Here is a 26091-nt window from a genome sequence, read left to right as displayed (position 1 = left end):
AACTTGATTTCACACTGTCATTTTAAGATCCTGACATTTTCTTGTCATAACAATATGTATGCAGCATTACAAAAGCAGCCTACCTTGATATTTTCCTGATATTATGCTTTATACACATTGACAGACAAAATTGTGGCAGTACGCTGACAGCATAAAGGGATAACATAGCAATACTGAGGCAGCATTGAGGCAAGATGATTTTTCCTGACATGTCAGACCTTTAGTTTCGCAACTGTTAGTCCTATATGTATACTTTCAATTGCAAAAATTTTCAAAATCAGATGCTGAGTTAAGATATTGAAAATTTGAAGTAAAAATAAAATTAAGTCAAGGGAAAGACAAAGTTTAACATTTTATATGGGCCCTAGGTCCCCTAACTTATGTTAGGGAAATAATCTTCATTGAAAAATAGTTTCAACACAAAAAGTTTGAAATTAGTACGACCAGTATTCACCGAGATCACCGCAGCGTTTTGTGACTTACACCACTTTTCACTCGCCGTCAATAACACCTTTTGGAGGGAAACCTTATAGCGGTTAACAAGTGTTTAAAATTATAAGTGTGCATAGAGTGTGGTTTTTTAAATTGTTCGAGGTTTTGTAGTTTGTTTTTGCATATCACGGCATAACATTTGCATTTATTTTTGAAAAGCAATGAAAAATATAAATAACATGTTTTTCTTTTGATGACCTGTCATTCTTCTGAAAGGGCAATTAGTTCCAATCTCCTCTTCTGTATCGTCCCTTAAAACTTTGAACTAGAATATCTCCTTCAATTTTGATCGCACAAATGTCAAGTTTTTTGTGTCAGTAATAGTTTTCAATGGAGATCATTTCTCTAAATACTAGTTATGGGACCTTAGGCCCGTATAAAAAGTTAAATTTTGTATTTTTTGACTCATTTTTATTTTTTCTTCAAACTTTCAATATCTTAACTCTGCATCTAATTTTGAATTTTTGCAACTGGAAGTATGCATCTAGGACTAATGGTTGCGAAAATAAAGGTCTTGCAGGTTAAAACGGAACACCCTGTATAGTGCTTTTATCTGCCTGTATGTAAATGGTCATGTTTTTTAGTCAATTTCAGATTAGCAATGCTTTTTGTATTTGCTGAGTTAAGGGGTCGTCCACAAATGAGGCAGTGAAAAGCAAAGAAATGTGACTTACACCACTTTTCAATCGCCGTCAATAACACCTTTTGGCGGAAAATATAGCAGTTAACAAGTGTTTAAAGTTATATGTGTGTATAGAGTGTGATTTTTCAAATAGTTCGAGGGTTTTCACTCAGTGTGTTTTTGCGAATCACGGCATAACATTTGCATGAATTTTTGAATAGAAATGAAAATATAAATACCTTTCTTTTTTACTTTGACGACCTGTCATTCTTCTGAAAGGACCATAAGTTCCAATCTCATCTTCTGTATGGTCCCTTAAAACTTTAAGCTGAAATATCTCCTTGAATTTTGGTCGCACAAATGTTAAGTTTTTTGTCAGTAATAGTTTTTAATAGAGATTATTTCTCTAAATATAAGTTAGGGGACCTCGGACCCGTATAAAAAGTTAAATTTCTTATTTTTTGACTCATTTTTATTTTCGCTCCAAACTTTCATTATCTGAACTCTGCATCTGATTTTGAACATTTTTGCAACTGGAAGTATACATCTAGGACTAACGGTTGCGAAAATAAAGGTCTTGCAGGTTACAACGGAACACCTTGTATATGGTATTTTTGGAGGGAGGGGAACAAAGTTCCCCCGTTCCCCTCCGTGAATCCGCTTCTGCTGTCAATTGTCTTAATTGCTTTTTCTGGTGCCTTTGTTCGCGCTATAAAAAGCGAAAAAATATCCTGAACTCTGTTTTTTGAGCAATTTTAGGTACACTTGGGGTTTTTTTTTTTTTTTTTTTGATGAATATTTCTGCAGTTCCACTCTTTGGATCCGCTTTTAAAATTCTCTCCTCTCTTGTTCTGGCCTCTGCAAGCTCAAGTTTTAAGTAACGGAAGAATTTTCCTGTATTCTGTTCTGAAAATTTTAATTACACTTGGGATTTGGAGGGGGGATGTTCCCCCAGCTCCCCCTCCATGGATCCGCGGCTGATATTTATATAGCGGCTAGGTCCACCTGTTCTATGGACCCTATTCTCCAGACGTCACTGTGGGTATATGACGTCACTGCAGTGCATTGTTGGTACTGTAGAAGATGAAAACCCGGTACTACAGCGTGTAATAACATTAGTTTTTATTCAATGTTTACTATTCCCCTTTCTGGGCATTTTTCATGCAGTGATAAGTCTGTGCAAACCTTAAGCATGTTCATGATGCGTATGAAAGCCTGAAATCATTAAATAAAACGAGTTTTTTTTTTTTTTTTTTTACACTACTAAGACTGCGTAGTTAATCCAAATACTCGCAGACCGACAGCCGAAGGACGTCAGCATAGATATAGCATAAATGCAATGCTGGTAAGGAATTATCAATACAGTCGAGTCCCGACTTGCGTGAGGGATGCGTTCCAAGACCCCTTGCGTAAGTCGAAATTGCGCGTTGTGGAAAAAGGTATGTGTAAAAACTTTTATAAACGTACTCAATTATTTTAGACACTTATAAACACCCCCTCAACTGTTAAAAACTATTTCTTTACTATACATTGCTGTTTCTTAAATAAAGAACTGAACGTTAAATTGTATGTTTTTTAAAACCCGTTTTATTCAACATAAAATACTGCTACGATGCACAAAATCAATCATCAATGGGAAAGAAAGACATAAAATAATCCAGTATACGGTACAAACTGTTACAAATTCTGTAAGTAGTAATTATTTTTGTGATTAATTTGTCGTAATCTAGCTAAATTTGGCGTTTATTAAATTATCTTTCATCGAAAATTATTGTAGTGACGTAACCTGTAAATAGTTTCTTGTAATGAATATACAGCCCCCGTACGTTCGGCTGAGGTATACGGTCCCCTCTTTTCTGAATGATAAAATTTGTGAATGAAAGAAATAAAATAACGGTCTACGATTTTCGGGAATCTTTTGGAATATCGTGGAAACTTTTCGATGTGTATAAATAGCGGCCCGCATGATAGAAAGTGAGTTTCGAGTTAGTTTTTGCTTGTGAATCGTTGCAGCGGAACGCTGGAGAGCATTTATTGCTCTGTTTTGTGAAGCCTTTTGAGCTGTATTTTTGCTTATTTAGAAGTAAATATGTGTGTAACCGTTGAGTTTACGGTGTTGAGTGATATTTGCTTAATTGCTGATGATTAATTTAGCAGTTGTTGACGATCTTTCCTGTACATAGTGTAAATAAATTTCCTGTGTTTTTCTCACGAACTGTGTCGTCCTTTCAAGAAAGTTGGAAGTCGCATCGGATCCGTTACATTTGGCACCCAACGTGGGGCTTCTTCAGTACTTTCTTGGAGTAAGTGTGACTTTGGACATTTTTTTTCATAAAGACTGTTTGAATTTGGACTTTATTTTTTTATGGTGATTACTAGCGCAATGGATGACCAATTAAAACAACTTCTGGAAGCAATTAATGCTGTGAAAAGTGACTTGACTGAAAGTTTGGCGGCTAATCAAGAACAATTGAAAAATGAATTGGCGGCTAATCAAGAACAGTGGAAAAGTGATTTAATGGTGCTGAAAAATGATTTAGCTTGTAACCAAGAGGAAATTAAAAACGACCTTACTTCGGTAGAGACTGTGATGGAAAATAAATTTAATGAGATAGTGCATCGAGTTGATGCTATTGATGAAAAATTTGAAACAGAAGAAAACCGTATCGCAACAGTTGAAAATCATGTAGATGAGAAAATTAAAGACCTAGAAAGGAAATTGGCGATGTCTGGGAGTGGTTCTGCTGACTTAGAACATTCAGCTACACGACCTTCAATTAAGCTCGCCACATTTGACGGCAAATCCTCGTGGCAAGTGTGCAAGACCCAGTTCCTGATAGTTTCCGAAGCAAATGGATGGGACTCGGTTACCAAGGCCTGTCATCATGCAGCATCCCTGAGAGGTGACGCAGCGGACATTCTTCAGACCCTTCCGGACAGCCAGCGCCTGGACTTCGCCGCCCTCACATCTGCGTTGGAGCTTCGCTTCGGTGAGAAGTGCCAGAAAGATTTCAGTCGACTCCAGTTGAAGTCCTGTTTCCAGAAAAACCGGGGAAACCCTGCAAGAGCTTGCGGTGGACGTCGAGAGACTGTCTCATCTTGCTTTTTTTCGACTCTGCGGATGTTCGAGACAACTTCCCTACTAGCAAAATTTCTTGCAACAACCTTGACAGATCTTGATATTATACTGACGGCGTCAATATTGACGTGTTTCATACTGCATAAAGCTTGCATAAAGATTAAAAAGCAATATTACAATAACAACACGTATACAACATTGCATTCATCTTAAAATATCAATATTGATATTACCTTACAATAACAACATTGCATACATGTTGACGCCGTCAAGATGTATTGATTTCATGCTGTCGCCGTCAAGGTAATTAGTACACAATAGAACAGGTGGACCTTCGTTCATACTTGCGCATGCGCACAGTTCTTTCTACCCACCGTCCCTAGCATTGCTGTCACATCTCCCTCCTTTATCCTACGATTCAGTCGGTTCAGAGGAGCTGCACGTGGCGTTGGCGTTGCGTTCTTTAGGCTTCGTTAAGTTGGTTGCTTAGTTATTAGTGTGGAATAGTATTGTTTTAGGAATAACTTATGAATGAGTGATAATTGCATTTGTTTATTAATATAGTACTAAACAAGTCATATCGCAGACGACGGCGATCAATGCTAGAAATGGTCGAAAATAACTTTTTTCGTCCCTAGACTTTGAAACAAAGGACATGAAATCCAGAATTTCGTATTATCACTTCAATCTCATGAGTAAGATTAATTTCATTCAATGGTTATTTATGTTATTCTTTAAGATAAATTCATGTGTTTTGTCCATGGGATATTTTCAATGCTGACATCCATTTGGAAATGTACTTTATTGTATTTATTTACTTATTTATTATTTTGCTTTCTTTACTCTTAAATGTGTTATAAAAACTTCTGCAATTATTCCTAACTAGGCATTTTATGTCTTTATAATACAATTAGAAGCATGAATTTAAAAAATAAGTCAAGTATTACGCAAAACGAAGAAACTTTCATTTTTTAAATTAAATTGCGAGTACTATTAATACCTTTATATGAATTTCCGATCAAATGTCAGCTTTAAGGAAATATTCTTAGGCTAGAAAACTATCTTGAAGAATAACAGAAATAATTAAAGAATGAAATTTAATTCTCGAGTTTAAAGTGAAAATAATACAAATAAATAAATAGATAAAACACCTTGCAAACGTGCTGATTTCATACTGTCATGTCAATGTATCCTGACATTTTCCTGTCATATCAATACGTATGCAATATTACAAAAGCAAGATCATCTTGCCTAGACCTTGATTTTATGCTGTCATGACAACATCTTGATATTATCCTGTCATATCAATACGTATGCAAGATTACAAAAGCAAGATCATCTTGCCTAGACCTTGATTTCATGCTGTCATGACAACATCTTGATATTATCCTGTCATATCAATACGTATGCAATATTACAAAAGCAGCCTACCTTGATATTTTCCTGATATTATGCTGCATACACCTTGTCAGTCAATATTGTGGCAGCCTACTGACAGCATAAATGGAGTAACATAACAACATTGAGGCAGCATTAATGCAAGATGATTTTTCTTGCATGTCAACCTTTATGCAATACTGAGGCAAGATATTTTGCTTACTGGGTTGGCACTCAACTACTTCATCGACGGAGTTCGGAATCCAGAAATCTAGAAGGCCCTCCGGATGGCGGATGTAAACGACCTGAAATCTGCTTTGGTGTATGCGATGAGATACGAGGTCGCCCAAGGAGCAACCCGTGTGGATCGCCATTCCATCCGGACTCTGGTAGCTGATGAGTCTGATTCCAGGTCGTCCCATCTCGCTGAACTTGAGAGACAACTCGGTGACTTGGCAAGACATCTGAACAGCATAACAGCCCAAAAGAAACAAGAGCAGAAGTGCTGGAAATGCGGTAGTGAAGGGCACCTGCGAAGGAGTTGTCCGGCTCGCCAAGCTACGCGAGGGGAGGAAATCACCTCCACCAGAGCTCTGCAGATTTTCTCTACTAGTAGTGGCAGTGATGGACTTTTCATTTACGCGCATGTAAATGGGAATCCTTGCAAACTGATTGTCGACACTGGAGCCAATGTGACAATCGTTAGGACAGATGTGGCTCGTGAATTTGGATTGAAACTGTTGTGGACATCGCCACGCGTAAGTCTCCAGACTGTGACAGGTGACAAAATTGAGATTGAGGGTAAAGGGGGACTTGGAAATAGTGTTTGGGAATGCCACCTACCATCATACGGCATTCGTTGCTGATATCACGGGCTCCTTCATTCTCGGATTGGACTTTTTAAAGGAATACGACTTCACTCTTGACTTCAAGAATAATGAACTGCACTCAATGAGAGAAGACATAGCCATCTTCAACGCAGAAAATGACGTAAAATCCGCTCATCAAATAATAGCACAAAAGGACTTCACCATACCCTCTAGAACAGAATCATTGATACCTGGCTCCATTGAAGAAAACAAGAGCTTTAGATTCGACCTCACTGAATACCGTAACCTAAGCAATAACCTAAAAGGAGTGCTGGTAGCATCTACGCTTGTGGACCTTTCTAAGGATGTAATTCCTGTGAGAGTCGCCAACGTGAGTGAAAGGCCAAGGAATATCCGGAAAGGTGAAGTGTTAGCAACTTGTACTCCAGTAAACTGCATCATTAGAAGAATCAATGCCCCCGAGACTGTGTCTTCTGAGCCCTTGACATCGAAGTTAATTGGGAGTGCGCCATTATCGAAAGATCAATGAACTGCTGCGGAACAATTGGTGGACGACTTCAAGCATCTGTTTTCATCTACATCGGAGGATGTTGGCCATACGAATTTAACGCAACATAGGATCTACACTGGAACCCCCCCCCCCCCCTATTAAACAGCATCCAAGACGACTACCGTTTGCCAAGAAGGAAGAGGTTGAGACCCTCCTGAAAGAGATGCAGGAAAATGACGTCATCGAACCCTCATCCAGTCCTTAGGCCTCCATCATCGTCTTTTGGTCCGAAAAGAAAGATGGTTCAACCAGATTTTGTGTCGATTACCGACGGCTGAATGAAATCACCAAAAAAGACAGTTACCCTCTTCCACGAGTCAATCACGAGTTGCGACAGGACCCTACTCATTGGAGTTTATTGTTTCTAGAAAAGGCTCCGTTCCCCCAAGCCTGCCCCCTCCTGGGCGATTACGTGTGTATGTGTGTGTAGACTGTACGCTCGTAGGCATGTGTGTTTGTGTGTGAAGGAGTGTGTGAGTGTGCGAGCGTTCGTGTGTGCAGGACATGGACGTCACCGACCAGGAGCAGCGGGTTTCTGGGGACAGTGCTCAGGACGGGAGGAGCCGCGTCTGCAGAGGACGGTGGGCGGTGGTGCTGCAGAGTGCAGAGGGCCCTGGTCCACGCTGAAAAATGAACCAAACGAGAAAGACGGTGAAGTGAGAACAATAAGCAATCGTGATTGCTCAAAAAAAAAAAAAAAAAACTCTCGCCATTAGACTAAATTTTTATTTTTGAATGCTCTTGCACGATGTTTCTTCCGAATTTAAGTTTTGTTCGCTCAGTAATTATCTTTCGAAACACATTCTCGAAATTATTCTAGTTCTCCTAGCAGCTGCACCATTCATTTTTTGGAGCGAGTTTCCTCCTCTAATAAAAATGCGAAGTAATTTTTACCGTGAAATTTCTTACGTTTCTCTAAAGCTGCATAATTTTTTTACCCTTTTTCCTTTTAAATTTCACTGAACTGCATCAAAAATATATTTTCATTAAAGGAAACATACTACTAAGCCTTTGTAGTTTTATCATTGCATCAAAAATAAATTCAAGTGAAACTATACGTGGCTTTGTAAATGAAAGTTTTTATTGGTCGTGTCTTCTGCCGAGAATAGTAATGCTGTAATGTAATGATAATGAAATGTACGCTTTCATATACCATGAAATAAGTGCATAGTGGCACATAAACATTCCGGTTCGGTGACGTATTTATAAAATTTGTTGTAAAAAGAACTGTATAGTTTTTATTCCATACAAATATGAACTCACTGTTTTCTCTCATAGTCTTTATATTTTGTTTTTCATTGACGGCAAGCGATGAACATAATCACAAAGTAAGTTGGCGTTTTCTTATAAACACTGAATTTTGATCACAATTCTTTTGGAAAATTTTCGAAAAAAAAATTATCGTATTGATGTTATTTAAGACGATTTCAGTGGAATCGTGTGTTTATTTTTTGTGTTCATTAATAATGTATTTGCTGTGTATAATGACATGTAATTTTAGCATAATAATAACATTAACAGCTGTACTTCGTTCTTGGGACTTTTATTGATTTTTTTCACATGAATTTTGCTCAAATGATTTCTATGGTTCTACTTTTCTAATTGTTCCTGAGAGCTGTACATTTCATATAATTTTTCAGAATTTTTGGCACCTGTAACCGGTTGTTTAATTTTGTCACGTCTACGAGTTTTATTATGCTACATTTATTTATTAAAATTTTATTTTTGAATAATACTCAAATGATTTTTTTTTTTTCTGGAATACAGAGTCCTATAATAATGTTTTTAACCTTTTATTTAGTATGAAACAAATGAAGAGGTAGTTTTATGGATGAACACTGTGGGGCCTTATCACAATAGGCAAGAAACATATGCATACTTCTCATTGCCATTTTGTGCTGGACCTAAGAAAAGCATTGATCATTATCATGAAACACTTGGTGAAGCTTTATTAGGCGTTGAATTAGAAATTAGTGGTTTTGAGATACGATTCAAAGGTAAACAATTTTGTTTTTCTCACTATTACTATTGAAAGAATGTTAATGTGTATTAAATGTACGCACATATGCAGGTTTTTTCTTTAAAAAAAAACGCTGCCAAGGAAGTTCCGAACTAAAACAAATCTTGTCCCCTTGATTCTCTCTGTAAGTAAATCTTATTCCTTAACAGGGGAGGTGCTGTCTCACAAACCGCTCAAAAGTTTATCCAATTACCCCTATTTCATTTTCAGTCCGATTAAATGGTTTTTCCCAATAGCTTTTTGTTTTATGACCTTGTACACCCCACTTGCTTATCAATATCTTTAGGCAAATGCATCTGGTTTAAATTTCAGTGCATTCTTTAGAAGCGGTCTGTGAGACCTCACCTCCCCTTCAGTGTTACTGTTTTCGGCAGTAGTAGACATGGCTCTTAAACACTAGAACCGCGGATGTAGGTTCATTTGTTTTATCCGCATTATGCAGAAGAAATGCAAAATATTCTAGATGAGGTTGAAAATTGTTTAAAATGTTCACAAATGTTATGCAATGATATTATGGGGACAATGAAGATGGAATTATTCTTTGAAATGCGACGTGAAATACTAATAGTTAAAAGGCTGTTAAAATTTTAATGTAACGTGATATAATGAATTTTATGATACTAAAATGTTCTGTGTATATTAAAGAACTAAAATGAAATCATTATTAATTAGTAGATTCATTTTTATTATGAGTAGCTAGTTATTTAAAGCAGATGATGATTTTTTCGAAAAATCTTTAGTCTAGCAAAATTTCCTCGGGAAAGGTATATTTTGATTCAAAACTCAAGAATTTTTTTACCTTACGCTAATAAAGTTTAAAGAACATCTAAGGGAAATTACAGGAATGTATTTTAATTACACGATTTTTAATAAATTTGTAAATAGAGCGATCTTTGAGACCTTGTGTTCCCTGTTACGTCCTACTTTTTCACCTCCCGTTACGGGTTAAGCAATTAGATCAATGTATCCTTATCTCAGGAAGCTCATTTTTTTTACTTCAGTAATTTCCAGTAGAAACGCTTAATCGGCGCGCCATCAAAAAGTCAAAAAAATTTAAATGCTTAGAAACGCCATAATTAAAAATGATAAGCTCAACCATGATGTGTCAGGGTAGCCAATACACATTAAAGAACAGGGCCGGATTGAGCCAGCGCGGGGCCCGTAGCAAATGTTTCCAAGGGGCCCTCGTTTTCGAATGATAATAGTAAACAATATAGCACTTCTTCATGGAGACGGGAGGTGTACATATAACATGCATGAATGGATATAGTTTTAGAGCTTTATGAGGGTTATGATCCCCTTTCTATTGCCCCTCGTCTTCCCGTTACTACATGTTTTTAACTTTTAATTCCAAAAACGCAATTTTTGGACGATATAAAGGAAGGGGGGGGGAGGATCCGGGGGCTTACCCCCGGAAAATTTCGATATTTCAATTTTGAAAACTCAATTCTAACGACCCCTGATCATATTAGGAAGTGAAGATTCGGATGCCATTATTTGGAGAAACTGTAGTCAAAGCATCCCATCTTAGGTAAGATCAAAGGAAAAAAATTTGGGTTCAAATCGACTCTTCAGGCAGTTTTTTAAAATTGAAGTCGTAAATAAAACTGTAGATTATCCTTAATGCTGTTGTCAAGAGAGGAAAGAGTGATGCTCAAGGAGGTCCCATTGGAAAATTTTTGAATTTATTATCTGTTATTAATCTAAAAACAAAATTTTAAGCAAAAATTCTTGAAATTATATACTCTGAAATAGTATTTTTTTTACGTTCTTTGGTGATTTTGGGGCGGAGTTCGCGAAAGCCATCCCCTGGAAATTTCTCGAAAGTGAAGTTGTGAAAACGTGATAGATAGACCATCGCGGGTTACGTTTCGGTATGGGATGGGGTTCAGGCACTCTCCGAGGCAACCCAGAAAATTTTCGAAGTTTAAGTCTTAAAAGTACATTTTAGACCATGTTAACAATGTTGGAGGGGGAGAGGTATACTCGCATTGAAATTTTTCGAAATTATAGTCCAAAATACGCATTTGTAGGCCACTTTATTAGAAGACGTTATAGGACGGGATCGGGTTCGAGATTACATACATGGAATTTTTTCGAAACTGAAGTTCCAGAAAGCAGTTTTAGCGGGTTTTCGATTATGTTAAACAATTTTCTTCCTAAATTTTTCTGAATTTCAAGTTCGAATAAAAAAAAGTTCTCGGCTACCTTTGGTGATGCAAAAAAAAGGGGTTAGGTTCGGGGCGTCGGTGGCAGCTTTTTAGTTCCCTCCCACTCAGAGGAAAAAATTAAAAACGATATTTAAACTCTTTCTTCTACACATAATTATTTTAGTTCATCAAAAAATAATATTCTCTTAACAATTCATTTATTTCGCTCAGCATAAGTGTGAAGTCTCAGAATCTTTTTCTTTTCTTCTATCATGATTTCTTAATTTTGCTCATTGTTGTTTACAGTGCCGGATCTACGGCTCGTGTCACGGGCGGAAAATTTTGAGAGTGATAAATTGACATGAAGTTAAGTAACCAAAAAGAGTTTAAGGATGACTAATAATTACCTTTTCAGGACTCCAATTTTGAAAGCTTTAAGAAGAAAGCACTTTTAAACAATTTCTGGATGGTAACCCTTTTCCCTCTCTTGTCTAACATTACCAAAGGAAGCCTTAAAATGTGGTTTTAGGATTTGTGCTTTAAGAATTTCAGCATCCTCCTTTTCCTGCTATCAACAAAAATTGCTTAAATTTGAGTTTTTAGAGCCTAAATTCCAAAAAATTCCGGAAAAAGCCCTTACTTTTTTAAAAATTTCAAAAAAATTCGAAAGGAGAATACCCATCTACTTCCCTAGCTTCTCAACATTTGGGTGAAAGGGCTCCGAAGCATCACTTTTTACCTAAAATTAGAACTAAAAATAGCCTGCATCTTGAAAATTTCAGTTTCAAACATTTTGCGAAGCAAACCCGTATCCCCCCCCCCCCCCCACCACCCCCGATAAAGTCTCCAGTGATAATCTAAAACCACGGTTTGAAACTTGAAGTCAGAATTGTTTCTGGGGAAGTTCAGACCCTCATCCATTTCTCTAATCTTCCCACATAGCTTGAAATTTTGTTTTCAGCTATAACATGGGTCGATCCCTCAAACCCTTTCCTCCCAAAGATAGCCTGAAATTGACTTAATCTTTGGGCACAATTTCAGGAAAGAACCCCTTCCCCTTTCCTCTATTGTTACAGGGCTCCCAAATGGTCCGCTTTTCCCGCCAAAGTCGTTTTTTTTAGGTTAAAGTCCGCTTTAGACCGCTTTTTAGCATTTTGGTCCGTTTAGTCCGCTTTTATATTGTTTTTACTAAAAAATCAGATTTTAAAAATTTTCATTACATTAAAAGATACTGTGTGCTGACGTATGTTAAGTCTGAACACCCTGCTGCGGCGCCGTTTTTCTATTGAATTTGACTTTCTGGTATTATTTTGCTTCAGATTGACGTCATTACTCCTCCTCCAACCGCTGTAACATGGAAATCTAGCAAATGGAGAGGTTTGGGGGAAGAGTTATGATGTGAAATCAAAGCATTTTGCTACCGATATTTCTAACGGGTTCGTACACACTTGAAAAAAAATCAAGAATGTTTCATCAGTGCAATTTTCTGAACTTGTGTTCGATGTGTAGCATCGCGAAAATTACTTCCTGTTGTTTGCGAGTTCAATCTTTTTGCATCTTGTTAATATTTTGATGTTTTTGACATTCAGGAGTTACTTTAACATTCATTAACTTAGATTAGCTTATTTTATGTTTAATTACAATAGATAATAAACTTATTTTTCGGAACCATGATAACATCAAACTTTCTTGGACTTTGCCGAAAATTGCTTGCTGGGTTTTGAGATTTCAATCTCTTTGCATCTTGTAAATATTTTGATATTTTTGGCAATTGGAAGTTATTTTGACATAACACCTTCTTAGATTAGCTTATTTTTTGGTTAATTTTAATAGACAATTTATTATTTTTGTTTTTGGTACCATAGCAATATTGAACTTTCTCGCACTTCGCGGAAAGTGCTTGTCGTGTTTGAGATTTCAATCTTTTTGCATCTTGTAAATAATTTGATATTTTTGTCAATCAGAAATTATTTTTGTTAAATTTTAATAAATAAGATACTACTTTTTTTTTCGAAACCATGGCAACATTGAAGTTGCTCGCACTTCGCGAAATTTTGATATTTTGCGCAATCAAATGTTATTTTCGCATATGCTATCCTAGACTAGCATATTTTACGTTCAATTTTAGTCATGTTTAGTTTTAGAGATTTTTTTTTTTTTGAAATTATGCCAACAGTGAACATACTTCTCGAAAATTTGATTCTCGTGTTCAAGATTTCAATCCTTTTGCATCTTGTAATTATTTTAATATTTTTTAAAATTGGAAGCTGTTTTGACATGTGCTACATCAAATTTTTTTAATTTAATTTTAATAGGTAATAAACTACTTTTTTTTGGAATCATGGCAACATTGAACTTACTCGCACTTCGCGATCTTTTTGCATCTGGTTAATGTTATGATATTTTTGGCAATCGAAGTTATTTTGACATACGACATCATAGATTAGCTTATTTTTTGTTTAATTTTAACAGATAATAAACTTTCTTATTTTTGGAACCATAGCAGCATTGCACTTACTCCAACTTCGCGAGGAATTGCTTCTTGTCTTTGAGATTTCAATCTTTTTGCATCTTGTACATATTTTGATATTTTGCGCAATTGAATGTTATTTTCGCACATGCTATCCTAGACTAGCATATTTTATGTTCAATTTTAGTCATGTTTAGTTTTAGAGAATATTTTTTTTTTTTTTTGGAAATTATGCCAACAGTGAATATACTTCGCGAAAATTTGATTAGTCAGTCAGTAGCGTAGCCAGGAATTATCTCCTGCTTTGGTGTGTTTGGTCATAAACTCTCATATGTATATAAACTTACTATATTTAGGCTGGAAATATGTGTAAAAACCAAGGGCTGTGGAGGGGGAGGGCAACCTTCTGGCCTCCAAACTATATCTTCTTGTCTTGCCGTACCTTATATCAAAATGAATTCTCTTTAAACTGGTTATGTGAAAAATTTTGTAAACTACTATGTGCTAAGATGTTTACTGCAAAAACTGTATCTAAAAGGTCTTTATTAGGTATGCACTGATTGATCGGTCACTTGGGTGATTATTTTTAACCTGCCAGTTTTTACCTGTTAAGTAGTAGAAAATTTATGTTACAATTAAAGTTACTCTGTAAGATGGTCAGTTACATGCTTGCTTGTCACCCCCCCCCCCCATCCAAATGTTTGTGTGAATAACATAATTCATTGGATAAGAAGTTCAATTATACAGAAGGTGATAAGGATTTATCATTAAAAATCATTATTATGGTTAATTAATTAATTATCTTCACGTATTTATTGCCAGGCAGCTAATTTGCCTTTTGGTGCTACCCTGGGTTTAATTATGAATGGTCTTCCCAAGGTCCTCTTTTTAATCCTAACTGGTCCTCTTTGGTCCCCTTTTTGATTCAAAGTGGTCTTCTTTTACCCTTTTCTATGGCTAAAATGTGTTGGGAGCCCTGTTGTTATGAAACAACCAATTTTTTTTATTTTTTTTAAGGCTTGAATAGCTGAAAGTTTTAGGACTCTAACTTCCTTAAATATCCTAAGATACCTTAAAATTGACTTCATTTTGAAAAAAGAAGAAAAAAAATCCAGAGAAAACTCAATTCTTCTTTCTTCAAACTTTCCTAAAATTGTAATTTTTAGGTCAGTTATGAAACTTTTCTGAACCAACGGAGCTTTTTCTCCTTCCACTAAGAAAGATGAACTAAAATTGCATTTTTAAGACTTCAATTGGGAGAAATTTCTGGAAAGCAATCTATCGAAATAATATGATTTTTAATTTACCTGAGCATTTAGAAAAGCTAAATATATATAAAAAGAGAAAGTTAGAGAGAAATTTAAACGGGTTAAAGTACGGAAAGTAGTTTTTTTCCTGGAATTTTTTCTCACGGTGCGGGGCCCCCAGAAGCGCGGGGCCCGTAGCATTTGCTACTTCTGCTCTATGGCTAATGCGGCCCTGTTAAGGAAGCATATTAAAACAGAAAGATTAGAATGAACTTGTATATGTACTCCCACATGGGTCAATCCCTCATCTTTTTTTGAAAAAAAAAAAAAAAAACAGAAAACGTTTAAATCAATCCTTCATTTTTGAGAGGAAAATCAGTAATGTTTATCCCTTAAAAAAAATTAAAATCAACGTTTTGCAAAGAAAGAACGCAATCAAAGAGTTATCTCTTAGTTGACAATCAACGTGTTAAAAGCCAGATTTTTGAATTCCTGGTCAACTTGTACTTGAAAATTATAATTATGTAGAACAAGTTAATATGATAATTACAAAATACTCCCCCCCCTTGTTTTCCTTCCAAAAAAAGGAAAGTTTCTCAATTGTTTGTTTACATCTTAAAATTTATTGCTTGGAACCTGTTTTTATTATTTTACAATTTCTTTTCCATCTTGTTTCAGCTAATACACCAAAGAATCCTTACTGTGATGTTGATCTCAGTGAAGAACAATTGCAGGCATTTGTGTATGCTGTGAAAAATCATTATTGGTACCAGATGTACTTAGATGATCTTCCTGTTTGGGGTGTGTAACTTTATGATTTTTTGAAAAATTGTTTTAATGGCTTAAACTTGACTTAAGCTGTCCATCACAGTCAACTCTTGAAAACTTGAAACCTTCTAACTTGAATATTCTTTTATCAAAGTTTTTATTAGACCCCAAATTCTTGAGAAACCTGTTGAAACTTCCCATAGCTTGAGCTACCAATAACTCGAAGGTTTTTGACAGACCTTTGGGACTTCATGTTATCGAGAGTTGACTGTAGTTGCTGAAAATCTGAAAATCAGTTCTAAAAACGTTTTTTTTTAAATTTTTTTTTTATTTTTATTTTTTTAAATTTAAAGGGTTTCATCTTTACTTATTTCTGAAATATTTTTTTCATGGCTATTTCTTTTATTCTTAACAGTATTTCAGAGTTATTTTATTTTCAGAATCCATCATTGATAAGCATTTAATGTTTTTCTTCTCACACTGAAATTACCTCAATTTTTTATATTTACTGTGTTTGGGATGTATTTTAATATTATGTGATAGTATTTTTTTCTGATTAAAAATATTTTTGTGCATGGCAAGCCATAAAGAAAAACTGTCGGTCACTATCAATTTTTCTCCCTTTTTTGTCTGTCCATGTACATCATGCTTGCGTTCGACAAACCTCACCGGTCGACTGGTGAGTAACCGGTTGCTAACCTCGGCGTTCTTGAGAGCTAACAGTTAACTGGTTGCTTCCGATGTTGTTCTATGAGCTTCATCGGTTGATCTACTGGTCAACCGCAACTTAAGCTGGTTGACATTGCTGTCATGTGATTAACCAACCGGTGGCTACCGGTCGTGCTCGTCGAACGTAAGCCATGAAACAAATAAATTTTAATCACTAGTTAAAATATTAGTCCTCAAATGGTATTTTCTCTCATAAATGAATGCTAATGAACTTCTTTTTGAAAAAAATAGGTATTGTTGGTGAATATGTTGAATCTGAAAATAGTTACTATTTATGGACTCATAAAAAATTTGATATTGGCTACAATGGGGATCAAATAGTGGATGTGAACTTAACAAGTGAAGCAAAAGTGAAATTAGAAAAGGGGAAAAAAATAACTTTCACATTTGAAGTAAGCTTGTTTCTTATAACATTTGCTTAAGATTTTTGTGCAAACATTAATTACAGTCGTACCTATTTATACCAAAGGTGAAGGAATCCAATTTTTGTTATAGCTGTAATTTTGTTATAAAAAGTTAAATACACTTTAAAACATGAAGGAGAATAGAAACTTTAATTTTTTGCCATAAATAAGCTATATGAGACTTTACTACAAATGGGTGTGACTGTATTTGCTTTGATATATATATTTTTTCATCTTGTTGTATAAGTGTCCATTTACTGATGCCAACTAAGAAAACCTTCTCTCTTATTAAAATAATTTGTGATACAAAAAATCAGTTTTAATGTTATTTAACACTAGAATTATGAGAGGGGTCAATTTGACCCCAAGCAAACATTTTTTGCTAACTTCTCCTCTATTTTCATAAAAAGCTCAATCCTTCCTTGCGTTTCCTAAATAATTGTGCTGTTTGATAATATAAAGCTTTCAAGAATATTTATTTTGTTTTGCGTGTGCCCACCTAAGGGGGTAACCCTCCTAAAAGTGTGGGGAGGTGTCATTTTGACCCTTCTGAGAAAAAAAGAAATGCAAATACATTTACTGATGATGAAACATAGCAGAACCTAAAAAATGCCTTTTAGAATATATCATTGGAATTGAAGCATTTATTATGTTTTGTACATAAAAGAGCATTGATAGTTTCTGAAATGGGTCATTCCATGTCAAGTGATCCAAAATTTGGGAAATTTTTTCCCTCACCCTTTTGTACTTCTTTGAAATTTGGCTCATCGATTGTACCCTTTGAGGTAATCAAAAGTCCAAATTTTTAGATTTTTATCTTCATTTGTGCAAAGTTTCAAGTTGGGATCTCAATGGGATCATATTTTTATGAGTTTTTAAATAAAATTTGTCTTATGAAATAATGACATTTTTTCAGATTCTAACTAGTTAAATATGGGCTTTTCTTACTGGAAATGGTCTAGTAAGTAGTAATTGATCATGATTATGCTTGAAATGAGCTGACATGAATTTGTAGATTGGTAAGTCCCCCCGCCCCCCCCCCCCCCCCACCACTTTCAATTTTTTTTTCAAAACATTTCGAAAATTAAAATAAAATAAATAAATAAATAAAACAAAATAAATAGTAAACTTATTAAAAGTTGGTAAATAATCTTCTTTAAAGCAAGAAAAAGCCCTCCCCCCCCCAGCACCACCACTTTTATTTTTTTTTTCAAAACTATTTTCAAAATGCAAAAAATAAATAAATTAATAAAATAAAACAAAATGAATAGAAAGCATATAAAAAGCTGGTAAATGTTCTTCTTTAAAGCAAGACGAAGTACATCCACCCCCCCCCCCCCCCCCACCCACACATACGATTAACACTATAATAGTATCACGCCTCACCTGACGCTTTTTTTTTCGGACCAAGTGTTTCTTTTTCAATCCGAACTTCACAAAATTTACTTGATTAATTCACTATCTGATAAGGAAAGTTATGATTCATTTCATCCTCTACCCCTGCGTCAACTTTCAATTTTGAAGGGAGGAAAGAAATAGTTTGCCCCAAGATCATAGCAAAATAGGAGTGTTTCCCCCCATTTTGTTTCATTCTTTTCACACTAAACTAAAAATCAATCTAAGTATCAGATCATATCTATCTCCGCATAAAACTCTTTCTACAACATTTGGAGTGTGGCGGTCTTCTTTTCTTTAATGCTAGTTTTCTTTTTAGTTTAATTTGTAAAGGAGAGCAATGCAGGGAGATCTATTTATGCATATATTAAAAGCAGTCATAGATCAAACAAATTTTGCTAGTTTGAGCATAACCTTCCATGTTGTTAAGCTTCATTCCAGATTGCTCTTCCCCCTCCCTTTCCCCCTCCCTCTATCGTCCCGCTTTTCGAAAGAAAAAAAAGCTGCAAATGAGTGGTTCGATTTGTCTGTTAAAGTTTTTCTGACTTTTAGTTTTTATGCCCCCCCCCCCCCCATTTATAAGCATTAGTCACTACTGATGTTTAGCGGCGTGCATCCCAGTTTATTATGATTATAACTCTTATGTGCCAGCTTTTTTTTATATTTTTAAATACAGTTTTGGAAAAAAACAAAGATAAAAAGTTGTTGTGTGGCAGGGGGAGGGGGTACCAATCTACAAATTCATGTCAGCTCATTTCAAGCATAGTCATGATCAATTACTACTTACTAGACCATCCTTAGTAAGAGAACCCTATATTTAAGAGCCATTGTCTGTAAGAATCGGGCAGTTTAACACTAGAAAGACGGCGTTTTGCGTATACCTAGAAAGACGAGCAGCGGTCACTTTGACCGCCATACTTAAAAGATTGGAAATTTCCTCTTTTCGGGATTTTTAACCATAGAAAAGATTTGTTTGATCATATCTGAGTTTAATTTAACAATTTAATCGTAATATAAGCTGCAAATAAGTCTCAGATAGCTTTTTTTTAATTTTATGTTCGATCAAGTGAAATACACATGCTTTACACAATTGGCATTAAGAAAGAGCAAATTTGTACAAAAAAGAGAAATTTTTTTGCATGTAATAGCTAACAAGTAATATAATCAACCATGCATGTGTTTGGTTTAAAAAATATCTTAATATCGCAAGATGCCGTACATTACTATCATTTACAGTATTTCGAAATACGTATGTTATCACATCGCCTGTATGTTAGCAATTAACATTTTTTTTTTTTTTTTGGCAATTCGAACAAATGCTCGTAGTTTGATTTCCGCATAATTTAATTTCACACTATTTTAATCTTTTTCCTGTGGTAGATACTTATTTATATGCAGCAAAATTGACCAGTGGAGGTGACTTGGACGGAATTGGAGAAATAGGAGTTCAGTTTTTGAAATTGTCCCCCTTTTTTTTCGGCGTCGGTCCCTTTTCCCTTTTTCTTTCACTACTTTTTATATTTTGAGCGTCAATTTTTATTAGCGAGGTTTTTTCTGATTCTAACTCAGAAGAACAATCCTTTTCTGCAAATCTTGGCTCCGAAAAATATTCGCAATAAACTCATGAAAGCAAACTATTCTCATCGCTAGGAATATATTTCTCTTCAGACAAGTCACTCTGTTCATTCGAACCATAATCTGTTTTAGATGTGCAGCAGTTTCAGGAGTTAATAATCCTATAATTTTTGCTTGTCGTCAACGGTTCTTCTCGATATCATGAAGATAATTATGGGACTGAGAACTTCATTATCACCGAAGAAAATAAACATCAATACTTCAAACAAAGCACATGTTTTGTGCGCAAAAGAATTCCAGCAAACATTTTTGGAATTTATCTCTGTTTATATTTACTTCTTTTTAGACCCAAAGTAATTCACGTGTCCAGTCACATGCTTTTCAAATTTACCTTTCTGAACTTTGCCCCTGTGCAGATAACAGAAAACTGAAACCATGCAACCAGCAGGTGTTTCGCATTTTCCTAACAGTTCAAAGAATTAAAACTCACCAGCAGGTACTACTCAAGCTCAAAAGAACATTACTCACCCTGACAACTAACAATAGTCCATAGTACACACAACTGATAAGAGAAAAAAGAAGAAAACGGATGCATAAAGAAAGGTTCCCTTAAGCGGTCAAAATGACCGTAGTCAGTCTTTCTAGGTATAAACATTTATAGCGACTGTAATAATAATCCTAAAGGGAAAAAATTACTGTTGTAAGATCTTAATAAATAGTTAGGAAAAGTCAATGAAGGAAAAAGAATTTGAAAATTAAACGCAGCAAATATGAGCATTTGAAAATCGTTTGTGGTCAAAATGACCGCGTCCGTCTTTCTAGTGTTAAAGCATTTGTGATTGTTGACATTTTTAATTTTTTTTATTTTCACATATGTTGTTCCTTATCATAAATATAATGTAAATCCGAAATTTGAGCTTTGTCTGACTCACCATTTTTGAGAAAATAATTTCTTTTGTTTAGGGGGCGTGGCACATTTTTGCCGGTTTTTCAAATTTGCAGATTTTAATGTGCTTGTTGCTTGAAGCGCCCTTATAATGACATGGATTTTTTTATTCCATATTACTATATGGTCTTGTTAGATACTGTTACAGCTGTCAAATCGGTGACACTACGAGGGCGACGCCCACAAACTCTGTTTAAAAATGACCAAAAATGAATTTTTTTCTATATTCAAGGCCAATTTTCTCAAAGCGCCTTCATGATGACACCAACATTTTTAGATCATTTTCTAGCCACACTTACATGCATCAAAAATATGTATCAAAATCGGTGTCACTATAAGGGCGCCAGCAGATATTGGAACTTTTTTTCAATAAATTTCACAAAAACACAAATATTTAGAATCTAATTACAACTGTCGCCCTCATAGCAGATATCTGATACTACATTAGGTTGATAACCAACATGTTTGTCTAACATTTGCACAAAAAAAAAATCGGTGTCACTCCTATTATTTTTGGAAATATAATCGTTCCAAGTTAGTACGTTATGGCGTTTTTTTATATTTATTTATTTAATATTTTCACACCCAGATTTTTTTTTGTACATATTTATTTTTAATTTAATACAAAAAAGTGTACCTCATAACATAAACAGCTTAGGGCAGCAAGAGAGTCTTTTTCTTGAATAGAAAATGCCCGTTTTGATATAGGTACCTGGTGGATCTATTGTGCATAACATGTCTAGACTATTATACCAATACTCGTCTTGTTTTTTCCGGCCAAACAAATTTATTTATTCCAATTGTTCTTGACATGCATTTGACATAAACTTGCAAATGGTCAACTTCTACTCTTTTTCTGGGATACCATGTTTTCCCATGCTTTACTGCTACAAAATTAGCAGTTTTCAATAAGAGATGACCGTCTTTCTGAAATTGGTTTGACTTGATTCTTAATGTTTTCTTTGTTTTGGTCTATGTTATACTCAAATTCAGTTTCTGAATGTTCGCTTTCTTCAATATTCTCATTTGATGTATTGAGAATGCATTCGTCTTTTTGTTTCTTCCATCGAAAAAAAAGGATAGGATTTGTTTCATAGTACAATACTCTGAAGCAACGAACGGTTTTTTCCCCGTTACGAACTGCATTTTTCATCTAGTGTGCAACTTGACAGGGATGTTGTTTTTCCCAGTATTTTTACCAACCGTAAATTGTTCTTATAAATACTCCTTCTGCTTTGAAGTGAACTTGAACTGAGCTCGTAAAGATAGGGACCATCCAATTTCATTAAATTGAACTTTTGGCAATGCCGGGGTATTTATTAGTTGAAAATTTGAAGCATTTATATAAGATGTTTGTAAGAGCTTCTCTCTATACATCTTTCGTATAAAATCCATTTCCAAGTTGAGGTCAAATGTATGTCAAGAACAATTGGAATAAATAGATTTGTTTGGCCGAAAAAACAAGATGAGTATTGGTATGATAATCTAGACATATTATGCTCAATACATCTGCCTGTACCTATATCAAAACGGGCATTTTCTATTCAAGAAAAGGACGCTCTTACTGCCCAAAGCTATTTATGTTAAAAGATACACATTTTTGTATTAAATTAAAAATAAATATGTTCAAAAAAACTATCTGGGGCTGAAAAGATTAAATAAATAAATATAAAAAAAACGCCATAACGTACTAACTTCGAACGATTATATTTCCAAAAATAATAGGAGTGACACCGATTTTTTTTGTGCAAATGTTAGACAAACATGTTGGTTATCAACCTAATTTAGTATCAGATCTCTGCTATGATGGCGACAGTTGTAGTTAGATTTTAAATATTTGTGTTTTTGTGAAATTTATCGAATAAAAGTTCCAATATCTTCTGGCGCCCTTATAGTGACACCGATTTTGATACATATTTTTGATGTATGTAAGTGTGGCTAGAAAATGATCTAAAAATGTTGGTGTCATCATGAAGGCGCTTTGAGAAAATTGGCCTTGAATATAGAAAAAAATTCATTTTCGGTCATTTTTAAACAGTTTGTGGGCGTCGCCCTCGTAGTGTCACCGATTTGACAGCTGTAACAGTATCTAACAAGACCATATAGTAATATGGAATTAAAAAATCCATGTCATTATAAGGGCGCTTCAAGCAACAAGAACTTTAAAATCTGCAAATTTGAAAAACATGCAAAAATGTGCCACGCCCCCTAAATTAAAAAATTTAATTTCCCAAAAACGGTAAGGCAGACAAAGCTCATATTTTGCACAAACATTACATTCATGATAAGGAACAACATTTGCAAAAATAAAGAAAATTAAAAATGTCAACAATCACAACCTGCCTGATCCTTACAGACAATGGCTCTTAACTAGTTAGAATCTGAAAAATGTCATTATTTCATAAGTCAAATTTTATTTAAAAATTCATAAAAATATGATCCCATTGAGATCCCAACTTGAAACTTTGCACAAATAAAGATAAAATACACACAAATTTTTGAGAATTTTTTAAAAAAAATTCATTATACCTTTTTTAAAAAATTTAAATTTAAAATTTAAATTTCATTTTTTAAAAAGTTAAAAATTTTCTGAAATTAGTCATGTTGCATATCCAATTAAACAGCAACTAATGTACTTTAAAATGCTTTTTACCAAATCTTTCTATCTATATTTGGTGCTGAGTTATCGTCCATTTTACGTTCAAACATCCATGAAAAAAAAGGATTTTTCGAAAAATCAAAGTGTCATAAATAAAAAATAATAGAGATAAAAATCTAAAAATTTGGACTTTTGATTACCTCAAAGGGTGCAATTGATGAGCTAAATTTCAAAGAAATACTAAAAGGTGAGGGGAAAAAACTTTGGATCACTTGACATGGAATGACCCAAATGCAAATGAAACAGCACTTCAATATACATCCTTAAAATCTCTGCATCCTTTTGATAAACTGCATTTCTTCGAAATATGTTAATTTTTGACGAATTTTTACATATGTACAACATTAAACAGATTTCTTCTCAGAGGTTAAAATGACACTCCCCCCCCCCCCCCCCCCCCCCCGTATTTCTAGGTGTACGAAGATGGCCGTTACGCTAGTGTTAAAGCTTGCAATAATTTGTGTTTGAAACTAATGGTTTATTTGAAAATAAAGTTAAACATATTCTTGATAGTTACTATTATTAAGAGTAATTTATTTTACATCTAATTTCACAGTGCATTTTTAGCCTTACTGTTAGTCATGCGTGTGATTTTTCTGCTAATTGGCAGTATTCTATGAATTTCAACCTATAATTTTTGAGTTTGCTCTTTTTTTCTTTAACTTTAAAAGAAAAATGCAGGAATTTCTTTTTAAAGAAATGAAAAAAATATTACAAAAATAACTTAGTAATTGTGCTCAGCTTGCTTTGTATTACTTAATGTTTAGGAAATAAGTAACTAGGGCGGTTGTGGAACTTATGCCTGGGAGGAGTATGGAATAAATTCTGGATGTTTTATGAATAAAAATCGATTTATTTTAACAATAATTTCAAGGCAGAAAGGTGAACCTTAATTTAAATTACCACTTGCTGCCACTGCTGTCGATTAATCAGCGTATCCTTATTGCGAACCTTTGACTTATATTTAACCATGATAGAAATATAAATTTAATTTCAGAGATTTGCGATATCTTTTCATTCAAAGCTCTTTTTTTCCCGCCCATTCTCTTAAAAATGCTAATGTTTTATTAATCAAAAATTTAAAATAACATTAAAAATTTCACTAAAAAAAAAAGATTTTTTTTTATTTGGTGGGGAAATGTAATATTCTTGTTACTACCTTTCTTGGCAATTTCTCATGTAAAAATGCTGTTCTGTTTTTTGATCAAAAATGCTTCACCATCAAAGATACAGAAAGAAATTTAATACAATTTTTATTTTAGTAAAATATTCAATAGATTATTGACATTACTAACTGTGTATGAATAGTCAAAAGTTTCAAGATTGTTTCTTTCATTCTGTTCAATTATCTTCTTATATGCAAGCCAAAACCATTATTAACTTATGTGTTTCAGTACATAAGTTTTTTTTTTTTGTGTCTTTTAGGTTAATTGGAAACCATCCAGTGTCAAATTTGAAGACAGATTTGATAAATATTTGGATCCAAGCTTCTTTCAACATCGGGTAAATTGGATGTCCTTTTAGATTAATTTTTTATTTATAAGTATTGAAGTGTAATGTAATAGACAATGTACGAAGTAGTCGCTTTTTTTTCCATAATTAATGAAACTAATTTCCAAAAATATTGATGAGCCATTGAATTTTTCTCAACGAATACTCTATTTTTCAATTTCAGATCCATTGGTTCTCGATCTTTAACTCTTTTATGATGGTTATCTTTCTTGTTGGCCTAGTGAGCATGATTTTGATGAGAACATTGCGCAAGGATTATGCGCGATACTGCAAAGATGAGGAAATGGATGATATGGTAAGTGAAACTAAATGTGCAATGTGAAAATTTTTCTTATGCTGTTTTACATTGGGTGGCCCATGAAGAAGTAGAACTGTAAGGAAAAAACTGAATATAAACCGTCACTTCATTTGAATGATATATGCATCTGTATAAAGCTAATTTTAGTTTGTATATTGTTTCTATATGTACAATTTATATAGATACTCTCATACAGAGAGTATGATATTTATATTCATACTCTCTGAATGCTACAAAGGTTTTGAAGTTGATATAAAAATCAGTCAACTTCGAAATAAATGCTGAAAATTATAAGAATACCAACACTGAACTGGTTTGAAATTTTATGACATCAATATTTGTTTTTTTAATTAATTTTTTTAAATTGGTCATGTTTATATTATATTGATAGTGTGGTAAATGATGAATGACTGAGTGAACAATGTTTGAAGGTATGTTAGTGTTGTGTGTATTGTACAGTAAAAAAAAAAACAAAGTTAGTTTTTTACATCTCAACCTGAAGGGAAGGAGTCTCCAACTAGTCCAAGCAATTTTTGGCTGAACCTGGGCAAAATTGAAACAGAAGCTTTTTCAACAGTTTTTGGGTTAGTAGTTAATACTGAGTAACATGTCCAAAATCGGACAAAATTGCGTCACGGGAACACCCCCAAAATCAGAATTGAAAAGGGGTGCTAGTGGCAATTATGTTCAAAATAGGTAAGCAATTATTCTTCTTTAAAAACAGAATAAAATATATTTAGCATTCTCAACTGTAATAATTATAGGTTAAGATCCTTGGTTAAGGGTAACATTCCAAAAAAAAAAACAGAACCTCGATAACTGGACACTTGGATAGCTCCACCATAATGGTAAACCAATATATTTGTTTCTCTCTAGTACAGTACTATATTTATATGGATTGAAAAAAAAAAAAAAAGGTTGCTCTGCACACGTTAACAAAAATCCACTTTGTCGACTGACTACTATTT

The 26091-nt window shown here is 34.3% G+C and overlaps 1 protein-coding gene across 1 annotated transcript in view; it reads left to right on the top strand.

Moving 5' to 3' along the window:
* Window positions 1–8044: 8044 nt before the first annotated feature.
* The window catches only part of LOC129220105 (transmembrane 9 superfamily member 3-like), a 64225-nt gene continuing 46178 nt past the window's right edge, over window positions 8045–26091 (top strand). Inside the window, exons 1-6 of the mRNA XM_054854446.1 lie at window positions 8045–8278; window positions 8752–8947; window positions 15516–15638; window positions 16566–16726; window positions 24739–24816; window positions 24989–25120. Of these exons, the coding sequence (XP_054710421.1) occupies window positions 8204–8278; window positions 8752–8947; window positions 15516–15638; window positions 16566–16726; window positions 24739–24816; window positions 24989–25120 (765 nt within the window). The 5' untranslated portion in view covers window positions 8045–8203. The remainder of the gene's footprint in view (window positions 8279–8751; window positions 8948–15515; window positions 15639–16565; window positions 16727–24738; window positions 24817–24988; window positions 25121–26091) is intronic.

This window comes from Uloborus diversus, chromosome 4, assembly GCF_026930045.1.
Source record: "Uloborus diversus isolate 005 chromosome 4, Udiv.v.3.1, whole genome shotgun sequence".
In the NCBI taxonomy this organism is placed as follows: Eukaryota; Metazoa; Arthropoda; class Arachnida; order Araneae; family Uloboridae; genus Uloborus; species Uloborus diversus.
The sequence above is the reverse complement of the archived record's forward strand: the minus strand, read 5'-3'. Positions and strand labels throughout refer to the sequence as shown.